The sequence below is a fragment of the Diabrotica undecimpunctata genome, chromosome 5, assembly GCF_040954645.1.
Source record: "Diabrotica undecimpunctata isolate CICGRU chromosome 5, icDiaUnde3, whole genome shotgun sequence".
In the NCBI taxonomy this organism is placed as follows: Eukaryota; Metazoa; Arthropoda; class Insecta; order Coleoptera; family Chrysomelidae; genus Diabrotica; species Diabrotica undecimpunctata.
In genome coordinates this window covers 108,725,274-108,751,555 of record NC_092807.1, presented here as the reverse complement: position 1 = coordinate 108,751,555, position 26,282 = coordinate 108,725,274, and the positions used below count along the sequence as shown (strand labels likewise).

The 26,282-nt window shown below is 32.3% G+C and overlaps 2 protein-coding genes across 5 annotated transcripts in view; both read right to left on the bottom strand.

Annotated features, from left to right (window-relative positions):
- The window catches only part of Camta (Calmodulin-binding transcription activator), a 1,863,487-nt gene that overhangs the window by 1,141,372 nt on the left and 695,833 nt on the right, over positions 1–26,282 (bottom strand). The window lies entirely within an intron of this gene.
- Positions 11,180–24,479, bottom strand: LOC140440742 (uncharacterized). Its single transcript, XM_072531116.1, has 2 exons — positions 24,395–24,479; positions 11,180–12,499 (listed from the first exon to the last, which is right to left on the bottom strand). Exons 1-2 carry the CDS (start codon positions 24,419–24,421, stop codon positions 11,318–11,320), a joined length of 1,209 nt encoding a protein of 402 aa, XP_072387217.1. The 5' UTR covers positions 24,422–24,479; the 3' UTR covers positions 11,180–11,317.

Genomic DNA, 26,282 nt, shown 5'->3' with positions numbered 1-26,282 from the left:
CTCAGGAATGCGGTTTACTATACAGCGTTCCACGTTAAGAAAATAACATTAGGCTTACGGAGATCAGTGTTGCCAAAGCTCTCAGGCATGCGGTTTACTAGATTGTCGATATAGTTTTCGAATTTCCATTTTCAATTAACATTTAACTGTAAAGTCAGAATTACAACTGAAGAACCACAAAACCTTATTATCATTATGTAGTCTCAGAGAACGACATAAAATCGCTGACATACCTACACCGTATTATCTTAAGTTGCAATTAGTAATTAGATATACGCATTCCAAGCGGTCCGTTTATTTGATTTTAAAGCTTTAATAGCCGGCAAAGTGCATGATTTAACTAAGCAATATTTTCTACTGATTTCTATGATTCATGGTATATGATATTCTTACCGAAAAACAAATAAACTATCGTTACTATAATTAAAATAAGATAAAATAAAATTATCTTTTGTAAATACTATTTATTGAATTAAAATCATTTTCCCTACTTTTCATCCCTTGTTTCGAATGGACACTTATGGTCAATTACGTTAAAAAACATTAATTTAATTCATGTCTGTGAAAACGAAAATACAAATTATATAACCCTGAATCGCGCTTGCGTTCATCGTGGCATCGCTGCGCTTCTATCGTCCATAAGAAATACATGGCCCTATCTCCGCAATGTTATTTTTTAACGTGAAACGCTCTATAGATTGTCGATATATTTTTCGAATTTCCATTTTCAATTAACATTTAACTGTAAAGTCAGAATTACAACTGAAGAACCACAAAACCTTATTATCATTATGTAGTCTCAGAGAACGACATAAAATCGTTGACATACGTACACCGTATTATCTTAAGTTGCAATTAGTAATTAGATATATGCATTCCAAGCGGTCCGTTTATTTGCTTTTAAATTTTTAATAGCCGGCAAAGTGCATGATTTAACTAAGCAATATTTTCTACCGATTTCTATGATTCATGGTACATATATGATTTGAAAACAAATAAACTGTCATTACTATAATTAAAATAAGATAAAATAAAATTATCTTTTGTAAATACTATTTATTTAATTAAAATCATTTTCCCTACTTTTCATCTCTTGTTTCGAATGGGCACTTTTGGTCAATTACGTTAAAAAACATTAATTTAATTCATGTCTGTGAAAACGAAATTACATATTATACAACCATGAATCGTGCTTGCGTTCATCGTGGCATCGCTGCGCTTCTATCGTCCATAAGAAATACATGGCCCTATCTCCGCAATGTTATTTTCTTAACTTGAAACGCTCTTTTTAGTGACTCTATTTATAATCTTATAAGTAGTAACTTATATCAAATGTTGTCTTGTGTCTGGGTGTCTGGGATATATATATATATATATATATATATATATATATATATATATATATATATATATATATATATATATATATATACTCGCAATCATAAAATCCGGGTCACCTTAAAAATTTTAAGTTTCTTGAATATTTTTGCCTCTGGTAAAAAAACGGTTTTTTATTGTTTTTATTGAAAAAGCAGAAAACAAACCAAATTGTTAAAAACAAACAGACATACGAAAAAAATGGAAAATACAGAACGTGGTAAAATATCAGTGAAATTTCAATGACTAATATCGTGTATTGCCTCCACTTGCTCTAATAACCTCTTGCAGACGACAGGGCATACTCTCAATTTTTCTCCGGATTACACGTTGTGGTATGTTATTCCACTCTGTCACTAACAAATCCTTAACGTCTTGTGCGTTGTTAGGAGATGTTAGGAGTTGAATACGTTTTTTCAAATCGTCCCAGAGATGTTCGATAGGATTCAGGTCCGGAGACCTAGTTGGCCAGGGTAACCTCGTAATTCCAACCTCGTCCAAGTATTGTATACTGATCGTGGAAACGTGCGTTCGCGCGTTGTACTGCATAAAAACGACGTCTTCTCCAAGCCCTGCCATGGTATGCATAACATGTTCTTCCAGAATCTCCTTAATGTTCCTTCGTGTAGTTAAGGACCCATTTTCGATGAAGAGTAATTCTGTGCGAAAGTCCACATTTACCGGTTCTCCTCCAAAGTCTTACACGTCCATCGGATCCAGTTAGGCAGAAACGGGATTCATCTGAAAATAACTCTTTGCTCCAATTGTTAATTCCCCAATGCGCGTATTGTCGAGCAAAAGCTAGTCGTGCAACTCGATGCACCAGGCGAAGTGGCGGTCCTGTAGCCATTACCTGAGAAGATAGTCCAAAAGAACCAAGTCTTCTCCTGACTGTTGCAACGCAAACATTGCGAATTCGTACTTCCTGTAGAAGATTTCGATTGATAATCGCAGTTGAGGTCCGGTTTCGTAATAATCGGTCCGGTCATCTCGTGCTGTGGTCGTTCTTCTTCGTTCAGGGCCAGGTCGTCTGGATAGCAAACCCGTCTCCCGAAACCGTTGAAGCACTCGTTGAACCGTAGAAAGGTTTACGCTTACAGTTCTTGCGACTTGCCGTCGAATGTGACCGTCATTCACAAGCGCAACAATTTGTGCCGTTTCAACAACAGTCAGGGGTATTTTTGGCAAAAAATAAACAATAATAAACACTAATAATGGCACTAATAAACACTAATGGTGGTAACAATAAACGTTTGTTCGTTGCGTTTGAACAGAAAGTCGAAGCACAAATGAGACATTTAAAGGAATCGGCAGTTACCGGTACCGTTCATTTTGGGAAGTGTGCATTTTTCCGCGAAATCGGCACTATTGGAATTCTTTGTTGCAAAGAAAGCCGCTAAGTTGACAACAATTCTCAGACACATGCATTAGTTTGTATTTGTGTTATTATTATTATCGATAAAGCTCGTTAAAAATGAAATATCGGTGATTTTTATGTCTTAAAAATATTTAGAAAAGGACATTTAAACGGCAATTACCTTTCATATTACTTATATAATATCCAGTTCTATCGTAGGCCTCCTGCAAAACTGCTATTAGTGTACTAGTGATGAAAATAAACACCTGTGAGCTAATACACAAACGACGCTCCGAAGGCACCGCTTTAATAAATTACACTATAAATTCAATCAGGCGTCTTCAATAAATGTACCTAATGATACCCGTTGCACGCCTATGTAACATCTCTAACGTGGCAATGGTCTATATTTTAGAGACCTTGATGTGTTTTTTTAGCTCTCTTCCATCGCGATCCTGGTACGAGATGTCACTCCGGCTTTCGGTCTTTTTTCGGCCCGATGCCGTCTCATTTCCGCCAATTTTAAACACGCAACAAACTGTATCTTTTCAAAAGTTTTGGTTTTGTTACGGCCACACATAATTTTTCGTGCTTTTACTGCCGACGCGGCTGAAAGAACATTTTTCGTGCCTGCTCACGATAATTTCACCCTTTTTTCAACTGAGCTCGAAACTTTGATGAAGTTTCCGGAATATTTTATATTTTGAGGGCGGGTTTTATTAATAGTTTATGCTTCTGAAAGATAAAACTCCTAATCTTGATAGTAAGTACGAAACAGCAAAGACTCTCCTCTAATCTCGAATGGTTTATGTAAATTTGATGCCGTTTAGTCATTCCAAATGTATGTTAGTTTTTTTGTTAATACAATTAACTCTTTCATATGAAATAAATTTTTATGACTAAAGCTCGGATTTATAGGCAACAAAAATTGAAGAAAAAGGCGCCTATATAGGCAAAGATTTTTATTAAAAAAGGCAGGAATATTAACATTTAGGCAAAATATAAGCAATAAAGGAATATGACATTGTAACCACTTTTATCATTAATAGAAACAACTAAATGTTTTTCAATATTTTCGGTCTTAAAACCATGTCTTCGATCACTTAAAATTAATTTGTACATTGAAAACGAACGTTCGACATCGACAGATGTAATTGGAGCATATTTCAGAGCGGATAATAAATCTGGCATAATTTAAAATTCCTCGGAAAATGTCCCATTCAAAACTTTAGCAACATTAGATAAAAACGAAAAACCTTCATTCTTGTCGAAAACATATTTCATTTTTTTTTTAAATTAATTGACCGTTACTTCCAGGTGCCGATTTAATTTTCGTCTTTAAATTATCTATTAATTTTACTGACTCACATAAATTTATCTCTTGTTTTTCTAATAAGGTAATTGTGGTAACTATTAATTTATAATTGTCATTGATATAAGCGAGTTCCTGTTTAAATTTTTGATTTTTTAATATTTTGTTTGCTTCTCGAATGGCTTCGGATATATCATCATCAAATTCTGACATAACTAATTCTATTTCATTGCAGTGCTTCGAGCCAGGTTCCCCACCTTGTAATTACTGGTTTAGGTGGCAAAGGGACACCGGGAAGTTTTTCTTTATATATTTGCACCCTCAACGGAGCCTTTACAAAAACTTTTTTCATAAAATTTATAAAATTATTTACCAACGGAAACAGATTTCTTATTTCTTCAACAATTCTATTAACCCCGTGGGCTACACAAGTGCAATGAATTAAATTAGGATAAAAAATCTTTAAATTAACAGCAGCTTTTAACATATATGCCGCAGCATCTGAAAGCATTAAAACTATTTTATTCACTGGTATAGCGTTGGGTAAAAAGAGGTTTGTTAAACTATCTTGTATAAATCGACTTATTGTTAAATTGTTTGTTTTTTCCAATTCTTTAACAGCAACTAAATAAGGTTTTCTCGCAAAGTTTTCGTTCAAAATTCCAATCATTAAATTAGCTATATACCTGCCGCATCAATCTGTCGTTTCATCCACGATAATATACAAAAAATTGTCCTCTAACTCCCGCTTAATTTTTGAAATACATTCCACATAACATTTTTCCACAGTATGTTTCCTCAATGTACTCTCGTCCGGTAAGGATTTATTAAGATATTTTTCGAAAAAGCATTTAAAACTAGGGTTATTAACTTCATATAGAGGAATGTTGGATGCAATCATCATCTGGCATAAATCAAATTTAAATGAGTCTTCCTCCTTTTTTTTGAACTGCTTAAACTATTCCGCAGAGATATTTGGGCTAACTTAGAGGAATTTAATTTTTCCAAATTACGTTTATGAAGTGGGGTTCCACAATGCTAGTCAATAAAGTACTTTTTTCTACTTGAAATCTGAGAATTAAAAAAAAATAATTAGAATTCTAAAACTGCTTTAGAATTTAGTTATGTTGTGGGACGAGAAAAAAAGAGAAAAAATAAAACTTACCGATTTGCCGCATGGTTTACAAAATTTCTAGAGAAAGTTCCGAATAAGGTGCGATCCATAGCCTTAATTTAGATGTCATCTTTTCACACAAATGTCTAAAACGTTTTAAAACGTGTTCTTTGCTTTTCGGTATACGCAACAAAACTAAACTAGGATATAAATAAAGCTTAGGGATTTCCAAATAGTTAACCCTCAAGTCTCGATCAGGTACATTTTCCTAAAAATCTGTTATATAAACAAACCATTGATATTTTATTATTGATCCAAAATTTTATTATAAAATGGTTTAGTAATAGAATAATATCATGGGTAGTACCATGAAATTTTAAAAAAGGCACAAATAGGCGGAATTTACGAAAAAAGGCAAAAAGTCCAAAAAACAATTATAATAGGCAAAATAGGCAAAAAAGGCATTTTGCTTATAATCCGAGCTTTATTTATGACTTTTGACAGGGTCGTTAAACAAATATATATTATGAGATCTTTGTTTAACATTATAATCATCATCATCGTCATCATTATCATTCTCAGCTTATTCTACGGATTATGGTGCAGCCGCTCTTATATAGTAGTTCCATTTCTGCCCACGATTGTCTAATATTCGCTTTTCTGTGCCATGTTGTACCGGCTTGTTTCCTTATGTCATAGACCCATTTTAAATTTTTTACGTCATCTTACTCCCTTGACGCCTCTTGGATAACACAATGTAATTGTAGTACACCGTCTATTGTCAGTTCTTCTCGCTAAATGTCCCGCCCACTGCCATTTTAAATATTAAATTGTGTGGATCAGTAAGCTTGGTTTTCTGTTTGATTTATTCTATTCTTTTTCGATCTCTCGGTGTCATACCTAGCATGCATCGCTCCATTGAACTTTGACCTTTGAGTGACTTTAAGTTTCGCTATTATCTCTTTCTTTAGTGTCCAAGTATCGCAGCCGTATGTCATGATTGGTAGTATACACTGATCAACTGCTTTTTTCCTCACGTGGAGTGGCATCCTGGATTTGAATATAACTGCATTTTTACCAAAAGATATCCAGCCAGTTTTATTCTTCTGTTGACGTATACATACTCGTCTACTGTCTCAGCTAGCTTGTTGGACATGGTATTTGTTTTTATCTAATTCATTTTTATGTCGCTTATCAGTTCTTGTAGTTCTGTATGATTATTAGCAATCTGAATGATGTTGGCTGCAAATCTTGGCTGAGGTATTCTCCATCAATGGACAGACCTTTGTTCTGTCAGGTCATTTTGCCGAATATATTTTCTAGATCTGCAGTGAGAACTTTGGTGATATTGCGTCTTCTTGTTGGACGCCTCTGGTAGTGGTAAATTCTGAAGTACTTTCATAAATGTTTATCTTAGCTTTTACTTATCTGTATATATTTGTTCAAGTCTCTATCTACGATTTATCAATCCCTTGATTGTTCAAAGCTTCTATTGCTGCCTTGGAATATATAGAATCGAAAGATTTCTTAAAATCTATGACGGTTAATTCTAGCGGTGTTTCATGTTCTTTAGTTCTACTCACTAGTTCTCGAAGCGTATGGATATGATCCAGGGTACTGACTCCACTTCTCTAAAGCCAGCTTACTCTCATGGTTGTGTAGCATCAAATGCATTTGTTAATCTGTTGTTGATGATTTTTGTGAATATCTTGTATATGATTGGTAGTGGACTTATAGGTCTGGAGTTTTTAATATCCTCTTTGCTACCTTTCTTATAAATGAGAATTTTTTGCCGTATTCCAGTGATCTGGTATGAATCTTAGGCAATACGTAAATATGCCTGCTAGGATTTTTCAGTTTTTTTTTGTCAACGTATTTAAGCAGTTTCTCTACTATAGCATTCATTCCAGTTGCTTTACCGCTTTTCACTTTTCTAAATGTCGATTCTACTTCTTCTGGAAGAACTTATGGTACATTTTCTTGTTTACTGATTACTTGGTTTCTTCAAATCTTGTTTGAGGTCTTTGTCTACTTCGCTGTAGAATTTAGTCACGAATTATATTATTTTATTTGTGTTTGTAAATCTGGTGTTTTCGTTTTTTAGAGCAACGATTTGCTTCTTCTTAATGATTAATGCTTTTTTTGATTTTTTATAGTTTTTTTTGTTTTTGTTTGCATTTTCTGCCAGTTTTTCATTGTATTTTCTAATGTTTTTCTTTCTACCTTTCCTCATTGTCTTACAAATTTATGTGTATTGTATTCTATGTATGTTGCTACTTACCTTCATTTCCCTTCTTTGTTTTAGCATTAGTTTGGTTTTATTAGATAGTTTCCTATCTTCATTTTGTTGTTGCGGACTTTCAATTTCTTTGGCACTATCAAGGATGATTTTTATTAATTAAGCGCTGTCGATTTGGTCATGTAATATTTCATCAATTGTTGTCTCTGATTGTTCCTAAGAACATCAAGAACTGGGTTAGAAATATAAGAGTAGAATGGAACGATCGTATAAGCCGAATGACAACAAATAGTAAAGACGGCAAGAGACAGTTCCCCAATAGGAAGACGATCAGTAGGAAGACCACAAAAACGATGGAACGACAACTTACTGGAGGAAATACTGAAAAACACCCAGAGTCATGTCTATATAAACAGAAGAAGAAGAAAAAGAAGATATTTCATCAATTGTCCTTTGTATTGCTTTTTTTTTTATTTGTTGCGTATATTTAAATGTACAAGAAAAAAATATATGAAGAGATTTAAAAAATAGCCTTAAAATCGGTATATCTTCAAAAAGGTTCTTCAAAACTTTTGAATAACAGTATATTGCCTAAAATTGTATCTAGAACCTTCTACAATAGACCATTTTAAAGGGAATTGAATTTTCTTTGTATTAAATGTATTGCATATATCTATAACTAGAGAACAATGTTTGCGAAAAAATAGTAAAAATTGCCAAAAATAATGTGTTTCCATCCGAAAAACTTATACCAAACGTCATTTTGAAGAGGAAGTATAGAGGTTTTTTTTTCTATAAAGCAATGCCTATACCTATACCTCAGTGGGAAAAAGTTATGGGGCAAAAAAAACGAATCACGTGTGTTTTTTTTGCTTCGTTTTTGAATAATATTTTTGTCAAAAAATTGTTTTTGACTTTAAAAAGGTAACATTTTGATTGGAAATTTAATTTTGGACAACTTTTTTGTAGATGTATATGTACGAAATAAAAGAATTGGTCGCTAGTAAATAGGGACTTACTTTTAATATAATATAGACCATCAGATGTTTCGTAGGAGGTTTGTAGTCTACATGCCATAAGTTTATACATGGTTCTGTATGGTGTGCCTTCAAATTGATGTATAAACTTAGTTATACAAATAATTTTGTTTAATTTATTATTCCTCCTATCTTTAATAATAAATATTAGGCTCTAATTATTAATGCCACTGCTGTGAATAAACATAATGTACAAGTTATTTCGTCTTCATTTTTTATTATTATCATATTTTATCATGTTTTTATAAACGTGGTCTCTGTTGTGTGGCCCAAAGTATAAATAAAACAAAACGACAAAATAAAACAACGCCATTTAAATTTCTAAACATCACCTTTTTATGAAACTTTCCCCCTGACCGACCACATATTCTATTTTCTTTACTTTTATTGCCGAGCCAGCTGAAAGAACATTTTTTATAGAGCCTCTGGAATATTTTGTGTTTTGAGAGTGTGTTTTATTAGTAGTTTATGCTTGACAGATAAAACCCTCTAATCTTGATGGGAAGTACCGGGAGGCAAAGAGCCATGCGAATATTTAAATGAACTTTTAGGGGTTTTATTTTTTTCATTTGAGAACAATATGCAAAGGAAATAAAAGCGTGCAATGGAATTTTATAACTGCTAAGTAACACTTTGATAAAAGATAAAGATAATTATATATATATATATATATATATATATATATATATATATATATATATATATGTATATATATATATATATGTATATATATATATATATATATATATATGTATATATATATATATATATATATATATATATATCCTTTATATATTATATTATATTTATTATATATTCGGTGCCTCAATTATCAAAGCCGTAGCAAAGCTGAAATGTATATTATATATATATATATATATATATATATATATATATATATATATATATATATATATATATTAGCGTGATTATTTCGACCAAAAAACAATTTATAAGTATGTTGGAAATATCGGGTATGTGGTCTATATTAAATAAAAATCTTTGTTTTTTCTAAAGCTCAATATTTCGCCATTTATTTAATAGCTTCATCGGGAGTAACTGTAAAAAACAAACATTTGAAAAATCTGAAGTACACTTAGATTTACAATACTTACAGAAATTAAAAGATTACACACATAAATAAAATCCAATAAAATGCATGTTAAAATTTAAATATCTTTGAGCACGTTCGTTAACAATAAATATGATAGAACAACTAAAAGTTATTTCAAAATGCAAAAAATAGCATATTTATAAAAAATAATATTATTTTCGGGTCAGTATATATCTAATTCCAAAGATTAGATATAGAACCCATCAATTATATGAACCGTAGTGGTGTTTATAGACTAAAATGTTCAGATTGTGATGCCACCTACATCTATACTGTCTATACTGTCTGCCAAAACTTACCCTGGAGCAGACATCGGTTCAGATCATAACCCTTGTTATTCAATTTATACAGTAAAGCCATCTTAGAATTAGTGCTTGCCGAGGTCAGTGAGGGCCTCTAAATAAACGGTGAACCACTTAATAACATAAGATATGCTGACGATACCGTCCTTCTGGCAGGAACACTAGAAAAACACCTTGCTGAACAACTAAATATATATTGCAACGATTATGGACTAAAAATAAATTTGAAGAAACCCAAGTTCATGGTATTTACAAAAGCGCAAATCATCGAAGTTAAGCTAGTACTAGATAATACAGAAATTTAACAAATATCTTTGTACAAATACCTTGGAGCATGGATCATTGAAGATACTGTCAGACAAAATAAATAAGATGTCGCATTGAAATTGCACGGTAAACTTTTAATAGAATGAGAAAACTTTTTTGTAATCGCGATATCAATATATCGCTCCGACTAAGAATGCTTCGATGTTATATTTTCTCAACCCTTTTGTATGGGGTTGAAGCTTGGACACTTAAAAAGGCCAACATTAAAAACCTAGAAGCACTCGAAATGTGGTGTTACCGACGTATTTTGAAAATATTATGGATGGATCGCAAAACAAACAAACAAGTTCTCGAATAACTAGGAAAACAATGCGAAGTTTTAAATTCTATAAAAATCAGAGAATTGGAATACTTGGGGCACATCATGAGAGGTGAAAAATAAGAACTACTAAGGAATATAATGCAGGGTCAAATCAAAGGCAGAAGAAGCGTGGGAAGACGTAAAATCTCGTGGCTACGCAATCTCCGTGAATGGTTTGGATGCAGTTCAATTGAACTATTCAGGCGCGTAACCAACAAAATTATAATTGCCAGAATGATTTCCAATATCCGATAGGAGCGGAACTTGAAGAAGAAGATTGTTTATTATTTTCAAATAAATAACGCTGCCGTCTTTTTTAGTTTTTTTTTGCACGAATAATATCTTTGGAGCAAGGTTAATATAAGGAACCCATTAACTTTGCACCAACTATATGTTACTATACAAAATTTCATGGTTTTATGAGGTGGAAAAGAATTATCACACCCTATAGTTAGGTAACTTTGCTCCACTATTTAAAAAAATTTATATGTAATTCATTATTTTTAGAATAAAAAATACCATACAGTAAATACGTTATATACTTTCTTCATCACTTATTAAAAAAATATAATACTAGTAGCAATTTTATACACTTTTCCTCGCAATTCCTTAAATTACTCCTAAATGTGGAGCAAAGTTACCCCAGTTTACGGTATTGTATTTCAATCGTTTATTTTGTAATATTGCACAATAAAAGTGTTTCCGAAAGAAACAATATTTTTATTTCAGCAAACAACATAACCAAAAATGTAATATTTTTGCCCGCCATATTATTCCTTTAGCCAATATTCACACGCGAAAGAAAGAAATTCCCAATCCCTGGTATAGAATAATATCTCAGTAACACTGGTATATTGCTTTTATTTTGGTTGGATCAAAAACTCGGTTTCTGTCCGTTGCAATTTCAATCAAATTTAATCTTTTTTCTTTTACCAAATTTTTAATCGCAAAATGAAAGTATGCATAGTGTTCAAACATATAGTCCACCATAACATCGTAGTCTTGGTTTTTTATAGACCCAAACAGACCGGTTTCGGTGATTTGCCGGACTGTTTTGAACAGTGTTCTTAAATACTTCCTAAACTCAATGTCGCTGACTTCGAAGTATACTTTTTCGATCCCTAGTGCGGTTTTTAAGGAAAGTCCAACTTTTATTTCATCAGGATGAAATTCAATGTGATTAACGCTGAAAAAATCCTCGCCTTGTGTTATAACGTGATGAAAGTTCAAACCTGGGGGACAAATACCGTTGGATTTACTATGATTAAGATGTGCGAATGGTTTCATTGTTATAATACATTTGGATATGTTTAACTGTTCAGAACAAGCTGTAAAGTCAGTTTCGTCATCAGTCAATGGCGGCTTGTAGATCATTAAGTAAATATCTCCTATAGTTCTTGCAGTTTGAGACATTAAGTGTTCAACTGAGTCAGTTTTTAAAATCCCTATTCGGGGATCCACGTAAGTGTAGTTTGCTGTATCATAAGATCCGTCAAATTGAAATCCTTGTATCACGATGCAATTAAATCCATTGTCTATAGACAAAGCTACCGGCATATCATGTTCAATGCTTCGACTTATTAAATAAAACATCTCTCTGTAAATAGTAGCCAAACGGCCTGGAATTTGCCGCCTGTTTTCTATATAAGCTTCGGAATACATTTTGCCGTTGGTCAAGTTTCTTTCTCTAATAATTTTGTTAACAATATCCACGATACGTAGTCGAAGCCGGTAGGCAGACGTTTTATACATCAGAGGCAGCAAGGCAATTTGGATGTCTTCATCTTTGGAGTGTAACGATAGAGATGTCAATCCAAAATATCTCAGAAATGATTCTCCGATAGAGGGACCGCAAGTATTTCGACCCCATTCTATCTTAGGCATATCTAAATGTTTTTCGTAGATATTTGGCTTAGGTGTATAATGGATTTCTTTGGATTCTTCTGTAAACAAATTTTGGCTTTCTGCTCCACAGATTATGGGGAGGAGTGTAACGACCCACGTGATTGATGTGAGTTTCTGAAAAGAAATATTGAAGCTGCTATATTATATATTCATTATTTAGTTTTCATTTAATAGAACGAAAAAACAAACATGCAACGAATAAATCTTGCAACACCGTAAATAGTCCATAATATAAAGTCATTTCTATAAAATCATTTTATATAGTCCAGTCGGGATAGTAGTTGACCTTGCATGGCAAGCTGGGCTCAAATTTGGATTATATTATTCTTACCTGGGAAGGGGAAGGGGGGGGGGAGGAAGTAAATAGTGTAAATTTAAAATCGCGTTTGCATCCTACGCTTGCGTTAGCCGCCATTTTCAACTTTTCGGTAAAAATGGTAAGGACTGCAATTGTTGCAAATGAGATTTCCTACAATTTAATTTTATTTTTTTTTTCATGCGGTTGATATTTTCCGAATTATGAAGAAAAATTTTGGAATGGGACGGGAGCATAATTAATTAATTATCTCGTTGATTATTAACTTTACAACATGTATATACCTAAGTAAAAGTGAAGAAAATTATATTTTACATAATTATGATATCTTCCATTTTTTTGCTAAAATTAATAGTTAAAGTCGTAGTTTCGTTTCTGTTTATGGTTTGCTGAGGATGACGTCACCGTTTAAGTAAGTTCGTTCGGCTTAGGACTTTAAATGAGAAGGTAACATGCAAATAGGCTTAAGTCACACAAATCAAAGTTGAGTTAGATATGCAAATGTATTGTTACGTTGTAGCCAAAGTGGTTTATTCTATCTGATTGATGCAAAAAAATTATTTTCAATGGTAACAGCATGTTAATAACCACCTTTACATGAAAATGTAAAGCTGCCTTTACAGCTTATTTCCAACCAACCAATAGAAGCACTGTCACTTAGCTGGCACAGTGAGTCTTGCAAATATGAGGTTATGTAAGGGTTTTGTATTAAAAGTTTTTATGACTACTGTTTAGATTGTCAACGTATTTAGAAATAATTAGTAATTACGTTATTATTTAAAGGATAATAGATGGTGCAGCTGAAAGCGTAACCATTGGTAAACAAAATGAAGGGACTAGAAAGAGAAGAGTTACAGGAGGAAAAAGGAAAAGTGAACAAATTACCAGGCATGCAGCTCCTAAAATAATTATGTAAGCACAACAATAATCGGTTCACATGCGTAAAAATAAGGCTTAATTACATCAACGCTTTCAAAGAAGAGTTTTATAAAGTACCAGACACGAAAAGACAAGACAATATAATTGCCAGTCTGATTCATACAACAGAAATCAAAAGACATAGACCTAGGCCGGTAAACAAAAAGAAAAATCAAAAACCTAGACCTGAGTGAAAGTACTGAATAAAATACTTCTTTCCAACTGTCTCTGGTGCTAAAACTCCTGTATGTTTAACATTTTTTGCACTGTTATTGGTGTTGGAGAAACTAGAATAAAAAACACAGCCAAAAAAGTGGATTTTGGGTTTGCTGTTGAAGTGAAAAGAGGAGGTGAGACTACCAAAAATAAGAACTATCTGAAGAAGGAAAGTGTTAGAGAGTGCATAAAAAAGCTCAGAGGAACTAAATCACATTACAGCAAAAAGAAGTCTAAAATATTGTATCTGAGTAGTGAGTTAAAGATGGCTGCTAAAACGGTTGGATTCAGTCGCGATTTACAATTTACACTTTTATTGTCCGCCCCAAAGGTTAGAATAATAAAATTTGGGGCCTTTGCCACGCAAGGTCAATCCTGTTTTTTTGTCTAATCCAACTTGACTAATAGATCGAGAAAGTATTAAAAAACTGAGAAAGTACTCAGGAGGGTCAACAAGGATAGAGAAATAAACTAACGTTTAACAATTCTTTAAGTATATAGTTGATAATCATATTCTAATATTCTAATTTTCCCGAAATTTAATTCTCTCAACAGCGACATTGTTGCCAGCGATGACAAGTACTGGAACTTATGATCGGTACAGTTCGCTCTCAATCGGCAGTATTCTTTAATGTAAGTTGATATTAGTTATTAGTTAAAGTTTCACAAATTCTAATTTTCGGATTGGATGATTGGATCATTCGATATAATTTTTGTATCTTTGTTAATTTACCTTTCAGGTTAAGTTGCTGTTTTGATTCTGAGTGTTGGGTTTTTAGGTTTATAAACATTTAAAATTCGTGTATACCAGTTATATTAACTAGTATTGATTGACTAAATATTTTTTAACAATTCTAAGTATTGAAAATAAATGCAAATTTTCAAATTAAAATTACCTAAATAAAAATAATCATATTTTTCTTCATTCTTTTTTGTGTAGAAAATTGTGAGAATAGGAAAAGCTGATATAATATGAACAAAATTTTACATCTCTCTCATCAATACAAACATATACCTGTAACAAATACCTTTTTATAATAATTTGATAACCATGGTACTTCAACAAAAGAGGCTTTTTGGTAATGTACCTAAGGTAAATTCTCACTAATAGATAAAAAACGTTCATTCATTTGAAAATATTTTATTAATTATTGTATTTAGACAGCATTTAGGCGGCAATTCGGCTCAAAAATATTTATTTCAAACTGATAAAGAACTTTGCAATTGTTTGAAATACAAATAAATAATTATCAAAAAAGGGATTATGCTAATTCTCAAGTGAATGAAGATTGAGTTACTATTTATTTATAAGAACATTATCTCTAAGAAATCTGAGATATGTAAGTCAGTCGAAAAACAGCGTTACTACAATAACATTTTTTTCATATCAAATGTCAACAGAGGAAATTTTTTTCTCAGAAAATTTCACATTGTTATTTACGGAAATATTTAAATGTACTGACAAAAATTAATCAATGATTACATAATATTGTTATTTTTTTTAAATTAACCCTTCAACGGCGAAATTTATTTTTTGCAAAAAAGGAAAGGAAAAATCATAAATATTGGTCAAAACACTTTATTAAACATATTGGTACAAGTATTTTTCTCAAAATATATGTAATTTTACAAAAAATAGTCGTTACGTTTTGGTAACGCTAGCCGGTTAGGGTATACAAAAAATTTTTGGACAAGAAAATTATCACTTTGGGCTGTGAAACATTATATTGCACTCTAGACATAATCCTACATCACATTTGACACACATAGTACGAATACTTGAGCTACAACCTTCTCCAGCACATCGACGCCTCTTATTATTGGGGATGTTTATCAAAAAATGGTCTGTTCTGTCATATCCATCCACTTGACTAATATTATTGCATCTTCTTTGTCGATGACAGATATCGTGTCTCCTCTTTTTTTCGATTTCGAAATAATACTTTTTTTAGGTAACTCACAACTTGTAGGAATTCTATTTTCCCTCATAGTTCCCGTACCATCATACCCTCTTTGTTTCAAGGAATATAACAAATTAAAGCTTGTGAAGAGATTGTCGAAGTAAAATGTGAACGGGAGCTTTTTTATATCATCCGAAAATTCATCTATCATGCAAAGTAGAGGAGCAGCACATTTTCCAAAATTGCTTTCGTAACTAGTGTTTGACTTTGGGTTTTTTCCTTGATATATATCAAAGTTCACCAAATAACCAGAAGCAGAGTTTAGGCACCACATTTTATACCCAAATCTGATGGGCTTACCCCGAATAAACTGTTTACATGAATGCTTCCCAAAGTATTTGATCATAGCCTCATCGTAATTCAAGTTCTGTTCAGGTATCCAGTTGTCCATAAAGCGGCGTTTCAAAAGGCCCATCAGTGGGCGTAGCTTCCACATTTTGTCACCATGTACAGGCTTGTGTGTTGTCGGCGCAGTGCAAATATTTTAAAATTTGGTGAAACCGATCTCTTCTCATAGATTCAGTGACTAAAATATTTTTCATATCTTGTTTGGAATCCCAGTAAAAGTCCCTTTCAGGTAACTCATTATATACTGTAACAATCATAATCCCAATTACACATTTCATTTCTTCGTTAGAAATGTTTGGATCCGGTTTATTGCAGAAAAGTGCGTATTTTCTTGATTCGGTCACAAGTAGTTCAATTATTTCGCTATCAACAAACATCTCGAATATATCTAAATAGTCCATATCACTATATTTACTATAATCTGGTTTATGAAAATACCTGCTCACACGTTCAAAGTCACCTTCAATCCAGGATATTTTTTCTGACCCAGGGCGGACGATATTTGACACTGGCTCCGATTCAGGTACATCGATAAAAGCTCTGACAGCACGAGGAGGGACGATTTCAGCTCCTGGTGTCAACTGTCGACCGCTTAAATTATCTAGAAATCCGCCACCATCTTCATCACCAGAATCCTCATCGGTAAGGACATTCGCATCAGGAGGCTCGATGAATATTTCATGAACTTCTTCATAAACCATTTGCAATGCTTCTTCCAGCGTAAACCCACTCCTAAAAGTAACAAATGAATATACTAGACAATTATTAATATATAAACAAGAGTCCTAGCTTTTCTCCTCGCATATATACCACATACTCAACACGCAAGACATTTATACACGTACAATATTTTTTGTCTCCCTAAACCAGCTAGCGTTACCATACGGTAAGGCCAATATTTCTGAGGTTACATTATAGAACTTGAAATACTTTTATAACAAAATTTGGTCTAGAACTGAAGAATAACTATCTATAAATACTCTTTTGTAAGTATTTTTCATAAAAATTCAAAAAAGAAGTTTTAGTAATACTTACTCTAGACGGATGTCCATCTTTGGAAGCTCGTAACTGTTACCACAATTTTTAAAATTTGAATAAAACTGCCAAAAAGATTTTACGTTGACGTTGTACCCAACAATGTGTTAATTCACATACTAAAAGCGTGTTGACATATAACCAACGCATTCCGATGGAACCAAAAGCTGTGTTGCCACTTCTAAAATGAGGTTGTCTACCGTTACGATATGGTAACGCTAGCCGTTTAAGGGTTAAATATGCCAGGAAGAGATTAAAACTGGAATTGTTTTCAGATAAGCCGCACGTGACATGCTAGAGCTTATTTAATCTATGTATTAAGTAAAAACCAGTATAATCCCCCAGCAGACGTTTCGAGACATTTTGGGCCTTGTTTGACTTTCAACCATGATTATATAAGGTCACGGTGACAAATATAAAAATAGTATAATTGTATTGTTAAGACACTGTGACGTTATACAGTCATGGTTGAAGGTCTAACGAGGCCAAAATGTTTAATGGGAGGGGCCGCTTTGCTAAACAAAACCACGTGATTAATATTTTCATGGTTTCTGCATAATCACAAAACTCGTTTTCAATGTTTTGCAAATTTTTCTTAAATTCGGCAAATGCACATCTGTCGCGATTTACATCACTGCTACCTTCTATTAGATGACACGTGAACTTATTTTCCCATCTGTTAAGCGACAACCGAACTAATTTTTCATTATCAAAATGACAACTTGTTGCTGTAATATCAACAAAATCCCTAGTTTGCAGATTTTAATTGTAATTTTACCTTAAGGTACAGTTAATTTAAAAATTACGGCAGTATGGAAAATGAAAGTTTGCTTAAAATAAAGCTTTTTGGATAGTTAATCATTTAATGTAGTTATTTTGTACCTAAGTTAAAACATTATTACACAATACAAAATTTCAGGCAAGTCACCAAATAAGTTATGACATGGATTCATTTTAGTACAGTTATGAAAAAGTTACTGCTTTCTTTGGAAATTTTAATCTTAATTTTAATAATAATTGGAATCATTAAAATAGAAAGTTTACAGTTCACGTACATAATCATAAGTTAAACATTTGTTTTAAAATAGTAACGATAACTGTACCTAAAAAGTATATATGTACACACAACCCACATGCAACACACAATACACACAAAACAACAAATCTATTTTTTACTCAATTTACGTTACTCAACCAAAACTACGATACCATTTTTTTCACACAAACATGTAACACAGAATATACAAATAACAATCAGAATTTAGTAATCCAAGGGTAAAAATACCACCCTCAAAATTTGTTGTAGCCACTACGTACTCCATACCTACAATATCTATGGCAAACATGTGAATTTTAAAATGACATATCCAATAACAAAAACTTTGGTTAGACTTTGATTTGATTTTTTAGAATTTGTATAAAAACTTTTTTGAGAACGATTTCCGGGGTAGAAATCGAAACGTCAAAACGTTATTTAACAATGTGATTATCAACGCAATAACTACCAATAATTGTGGCTTAATCTCATAAAAACATAATATTTCTCTTATTTCTTTATTTTGAATTGTTTCTTTTATTTCTTTTAATTTATTTTCAGGATAGTTATCTATATTCTTGTGTACGGTTACTGTTTTTCTGACTTAAATTTTGTTGTCTTATTTTTCCCATTTACTTTACCAATTTTCTACAGTCTTGGTCACACCATTCTTTCTCCTTGGTTTTATTAATCCGTTTTTAATATTTCTTCCTACATTTGCTCTATATCCATTCCTTGGTTTTGCAAATTTAGTTTGCCAGTTAAACCTTCTCTTTTATTTTTGTATGGTCACTTCTTTCGGCATATCTATTGTTGTGATCTGCTTTATTTCACAATCACGATTGGGTTGATGTACGGCGAGTCACATCTCTCTATGATTTGATCTTCTAACATTTTGTTAATTTCTCCTTTCACCTCCTGTCGGTATTTATATGGGATCGGATAAGTTTTCGATCGAAAATTTCCTAAGTCTTTAACCTCAAACGAATGTTCATACTTTTTGGCTACTCTGTTTTCTTCATTTATTAAATCTTCATACTTTCTCAATATTACACGCAATTCCTTTTCCTTTTCTTCTCCACATATCAATTTTCTTTCTTTTTCCTCAATTTCTTTACACACATTTATTTTGTATTCTGCCTCCTCCATTTCGCAGACTTCTTCAAATACCACTGTTTCAATTGTACCTTTTTCGTCTTCTTTTGTTAATCTTTCTTCTTTTTCTTCTTCTGGGCTCATCTCTTCTTTTAAGGAAACCCACGTTTCACTTTCTTTTGCCAATCTCCTCTTTCTTCTCTGTCCTTGCTTCATTGCCAAATTCATTTCCACCGTTTGTTCTTTGTCTAAATCATTTTCCGTTTCTCATTTTCCTTTTCCATTTCCTTACTGTCCTGTTCTTCTTTTTCCTCTGTGATTTTCATCGTGTTATTTTTGAAATTTATCACCACATGTTTTTCTGCTAATTCATCCACTCCTACGATCATATCATGCGACATGTTTGGCATCACAACACATTGTAGTGCATAAAATTTCTTATCCAATCGTACTTTTATTCGTATTCCTTCATTTATCGTTGCCAAAGTCCGTTTATTTGCGCCCACTAAATTTACCTTGGGAATTTTGTAAATCAAATTCGTTAAATTAACTTCCTCTATTAGTTTTCTGTTGATCAGTGTAATTTCCGATCCAGTATCAATCATAATTTTAATCGGTGTCTCGTTGATAAAACCATCTACAAATTTCAGATTTGTTCCACTTATTTTGTCCTTATTTTCTGCCAATTTAATAAATTCCTTCGGGTGACAAAAAATTCCTGTTTGTTTCTTTGTCTTTAGTGAGCGCCTTCGTGAAAAGACGCTTGCTGTTTTTGTTCGCTTCTACTTCTGTCGCTTTGTCTCTCATCCTCATATTCCTCTATGTGTGTGTTGTTGACCGCTCTTCTATTTTCTCTTGGTCTCTCGGACCCGTATCGGTTTCCGCGATTTTCCGGTTCATTCGTTCTATTATTATTTCGGTTTTCCTGATATGTGCGAGTGTTGTTTCTATTCTGATTCTCTCGATATCTGTTTTCGTTCCATTGCCGATTTCTTTGTTCATAGTTTACTCTTCCATTGTCTCTACTTTCGTTTTCCCTCCTCGGGACAAATTCTCTTCTTGTGTACTCTCTCCTAAAGTTTTGTCCTCTATCTCTATAGTCTTGATTTTCTCGTTGTCTATAATTTTCTTGCGTTCTCCTCATTTTTCTTTCTCTTGTAATTTTGCTTCTCGTATTTGTAAGAATTGACATAAACTGTCAATATCTTTGTAGTTTTGTAGAGTTATGTGATCTTCTAAGGTATCTTCAAAATGTCTGGCTATTAGTTCCACTAGCTGTTCGGACGAATAGTTGTAATGTAAGTGTCTTGCATTGTTGTATAGTTGTAGGGCATATGTTTTTTCTGATATACCTATACTATCCTGGTATCTCCCATTTTGTAATTCATTGTTTATCTCTATCTGTTGTATTTTCCCCCAGAAATAATTCAGAAATTTTTGTTCAAATGTTTGCCAATTTTGCAATTCTTCTTCTTTGCTATCAAACCATAAACTTGCCTCATCTTTAAGATGGTTCCTTATCGTTTCCTTTGCTGTTTCGAAATTACCGATATGTCGTACTTTCTTTTTTAAATTGTTGATGAAAATTACTGGGTGTAATTTTTTTACGTCCCCGCCAAACTGTATTTTTATGTCACCCGGACTTTGGATGAGTACTTCTATCCTGTCTCCCGTCTCTCGTTGTTTTCTGATATCCTCAATTTGTTTTTCTATTTCTTTCTTGTCTTCTGGTAACGCCATTTCAAATTTTGTTTCTAACTGTTCTAATTCCTTTTTCTGTACAGTCTTAATATCTTTCATTTTAGTTTCTATTTCTTCTCTCTGCATCTCTAGTTTCCTCTCTGTTTCTTCTCTGACTTTTTCTAAACAGACTTTTACCTCATTTTCATATTTGTCCAAACGCTTTTCCATTTTCCTATCATTTTCTTCTAATTTTTGTTCATAGTTTTCCAAACGCTGCTCTATATTTCTGTTATTTAGTTCTATTGCTTGCCTTGTTTCCCGTTGGTTTTCTTCCATTATCTGTTTTGTTTCATCCATTTTTAGTGATGTTTCTTGTTGATTTCTATCAATTTTCTTTGATGTTTCAATTTGGTTTTTCTCTATTGTTTGTGTCTGTATTTGCATCATTGCTAATAATTTTTCCAGCATCCCTGTTTCTTTTCTTTCCTCCATTATTGTAGCATTTCCTTCATTATCCGATCCTTCATCAATAATTGTTTCCTCTTCTATCTTATCCTCTTTCCTTTCTTGCATTTTGCTTTGGCTCCTTGTAGTCGACATGTATTTGAGTTTTATCCCCGCCAAATGTGAAATTTTACAACACTCTCTATGTTGCAGAACACGACAAATATTTCTCCCCAAATATTATCAATTTATAACATAAATTTTAAATTCATCAAAAAATTAAATCAATCAAAAATATAATAAATGTAAAATTGTACCTAGATAAAATAACTCAAATAATATTTCATAAATTTTCAAATAAATATATCAAATTCTTTCCGACGGGCAAATAAATTCTCTCAATCACCTGTTTTCCGTTTCTGATCCTTCACATTCACAACTAGAGATACTTTTAAACCCCACGTTGGCTCGCCATGTTGTTGTGATCTGCTTTATGATGTTTTATTATTAATTAACACTGATTTAATTAATCCATTTATTTAATTAATTAATTCACTAATTTATGCAGAGTCATACAAATCAATTACTATTAAAAATTCTCAGGGTGCCTTCTTAATTTTACTTTAATCAGTGTACTTTATATATCTCTTCTAGTGGGTTCAGTATCTCCTAGTTGCTCATAATCGGGATAGAACAGGAAACGGAACTAACATTAAAACAACATAAATATGCACACAAATTATTATTTATTTTCAATAAGCAATACGATGAATATTAATAAATAACTTTTGTGGGCAATTATCTTTCCCAACAAACTCCTATACTCTAAATTTAATTTTAATTACAAACTATCTATTGATCTGTTTTATAATAATATCTACTAAAAAATTGACCATATAAAATATAATTTATTCACAAAAAAAATAACTCTTTAAAACTTGGACTCTTAGTTCGTATGCTTATATTTGATTTTATCTTTAGAATATCTTAAAGTTTACAAAGAATACAAACTATCTATTGATCTGTTTTATAATAATATCTACTAAAAAATTGACCATATAAAATATAATTTATTCACAAAAAAAATAACTCTTTAAAACTTGGAATCTTAGTTCGAATGCTTATATTTGATTTTATCTTTAGAATATCTTAAAGTTTTCTTTCATTCAAATTATTTGACTGACCTTTATTTTTTTACACCAATGATGTCTCCTCTCGATCAAACCACAGTTCCTTCCTTGATTGATTATGTCCGGCTACCATCAAATCTTTCCCGTTCTCAGCATCGATCCAAACCGCATACCAGCAAACTACTCCTCCGAAAACACAAGCCCAAGCCTCTTTTAACCAGTACTCTTTATTCACAAATTCTCCTTTCTTTCTCAATTATATCTCGTGGACTATGCAGACTCAAAAGAGGTATTAATCTTCTCGATTTTGATCTGCTCTCAGCTTCCACCTTTTTCACTAACAAACGAAAACACTGGTACTCCGATTGACTACACGAAAACACGTCTTCTCTTCTGGTCTGCCGGTAACATAATAATAAACTTTTCAATATCCCCAGACAACCTTCTCAACTCTCTCATTCCCCATCATTCCTTTTTAACCAATCATAAGCATTCATCTTTCCCACTTATTTTAGATTTAGAAAATTTCCAACGTAATAGTTAAAACAAATAAACTACTTTCACTCAAATTACTTTTCAGAAATCATTAACAATTTTGCCTTTTTCAACAGAAATAAGTTTCCAAATTCTTGTTATCTCATATCTAAATCTAATTCTTATTTACTTTCGAAAAATGTCCACCGCAAAATACAATTACAAGTTTATTCTGAAATCTATAAAATTATACGGGTTCCATTGTCCTTTCACTATTCACTCAGTCTTTCAAGGAAAAACTTTTTCGTCACGGAGCAATGTCTTCTCTTATTCTAACTATTACAAACAAGTACAGGGTTGTATTTTAACTTATATGCCCGCGGTATATTAAAATAATAAAAAAACTCTTTAATCTATTTCTGATTGATAAACTGATCCATAACACTATATTACTTTATTCTTTGTATTGTCGAGTTTTGCTTGAATTTTTGGTTTAGTTCTTTGACTGAACTTATGAATCAAAAGGGGGAAAAGTCAACTCCTCTACTGCTTCTCATTCTAGATATGTAGTTTATGTGGTTTCTATTGCTACTCCGCTCTGTTCAGATTAATATTTCAAATTTTTGTACTGTTTCAGTTTACAGATAACTTTTTTCACTTTCATACAAACTTTTGAAGCATTTAATAATAATTTCATCTTATACCATGGTTGTATTAAATCGGGACAGGGCCCATTTATGAGGCCATAAGTTAATCTTTGTATTTCTTTTGTTATTTATATATGTTATAACTTTATTCGTAATTATATCCTTATTAATACTCACATCATTTTAATTACTATTTAAATGGGAATAAGCCACAATTAAAGGTTAAAGTGCGTTTATTATAAATAAACGTACTTTAACCTTTAATTGTGGCTTATTCCCATTTAAATAGTAATTACTTTAAAATGCCACAAGAAAATAGCTTCAGAATACATCATTTTAGTTACATTATATTTAGTATTATATCGAGCCATCGAAAAAAACTGTAATTAGAGCAAGCCTTGGAATAAGGTCACCTTCGATTGGGTGGTTAGTTACTTCCACATAAGGAATTATGTCGAATAACGCTTTACTTAATTTTCTCACAAGAATTTTTTAAAAATATAGGCAAACTAAACTTTAAAAATAACTGATTGCATGTATTATCAAAATTACGGTGTTTTTCGATAGCTCTATATAAATTATATCACCAACATGTTTATCCAACACTCTTGAAAAATAATGAGCGTTTTGACACGCATATATTATTATATAGTTTTTTAAAAGCAATTTTTTAAAACAAAATGATATTAGATACGGTCCTACTTACCATACTGAAAATGACACCTTCGTTCATTAGTTCTTATTTTGCAACTGAGTTTAAATAGAGCTCTACACGAATTGCAGTGGGCAACTTAATTCGTCAACAATGACACCTGCGTAATTGAATAATAAAGGATGATATATGTGATTTAAATAATAAATCAACACTTGTTGCCATTAAGACAATAGTCGTCGGGTGATTAAGTAATTTATTTTATTATTCAACAGATGATGACCCAGTCATTGTAATCATTTTTAAAAGTGAACTGAGAATACGAAAAATATTAATGCTATTTAAAGATGTAGTAAAAAATTTGGAAGTTTACTTCATCCACTTATAATAAAGGCTAGTTTTGTATATTTTGGTATCTACTTTGAGTTCCATTTATCGCTGGCTTCACCTCAGTATTATATATATATATATATATATATATATATATATATATATATATATATTTATATATAATAAAGGTAAACGGTATCGGCATAGCATAAGATGGAAGGCAACCGTATACACCTATTTCTGACTATTGGTCGTCTTCAGTACGGTGCAGAAGACTGAAATTACATGATTTCTCTCAGTATGGAAAAAAGCCTGGCTCACGTGGTATTCTCTACCGGAATCGTAGAAAAGTGTCTACCCGCTATCCGCTAAATTTTTTATCTTGGTTTGAAAATAAAGTATTAAAAAGTTTGTCTGAACCATCCCTAATTATAGTGGATAACGCTCCATACCATAGCATGTTGTTAGATAAATGTTTGGTACATGGTGCTTTATTATTGTACAAATGTACAACAAGCTTCTTGGAACAACAGCACGAACAGTGTCGAAATAAAAAAAGGAAATAACTACCCGAAAGAAATCAGAGAAATGATAACCGAAACGAGAAAACTAAGACGCAAGTGGCATGAGTCCAGTGCACGAGTTGATAAAACTAGATTAAATAATGCCACACAAAAATTAAAAAGAGAAATTCAAAAAATTTAAAATCGAATCGGTTAGCATTTACCTAAATGAACTATCAAATGATAGCGCTACTGATTACTTATTGTGGGTAGTTGGGCAGAAAGCAATATACAAAAGGCAAAACAGGTTTTCTAACCACCTAGAAAATACTTTTTAACCTAATGAAGAACAAGAAATAATTAACTGGGAGCTCCCTGATCAAGATGAAATGGAGATTAGCTCTGTTACTCCAAAAAAGTATATTTGGAAATAAAAGAAAATGTAAATCCAAAGAAAGCTCCTGGATTTGGTCTAATTACTGGGGAAGTATTAAAGCAACTTCCAAGGATAGCTATAATAAAATTAACAAATCTTATAAACGCTTCCTTTAGGCTGAGGTACGTACCAAAGATATGGAAGGTGGCAGAAATTATGATGAAACTAACACCAGGAAAAACTCCACAAGAAGCTTCTTCATATAGGCCTATTTCACTGTTAGGTACCTGTCATGTCTAAATTATACGAAAAATTACTCTTGAAGAGACTTAAACCGATTATAGAGAAAAAAATATACTAGAAAAAGCCCTAGAAGAATGAAAAGTCTGTCCCGCAATTTTCCTTGATGTAACGCAGGCTTTTAACAAAGTGTGACATGACGGATTATATCATACCAAAACAATATTCTGAACTACTAGAATCATATATATCCGACAGATACTTTCGAGTTAAACATAAGGAAGCATATTCAAAATTAAGACAAGTTAAAGCTGGAGTTCCACAAGGAATGTCCTGGGGCCAGTGCTATACCAGCGATATTCCATCATTAGAACCTAACACAATTGCGACACATGCATTCTAGCATTCGCAGAAGACCACGAGGATGCAGTAACCATGCTACAGAACTCTGTTGAACAAATTAGCATCTGGACCAGGCGATGGCGTATCAAAT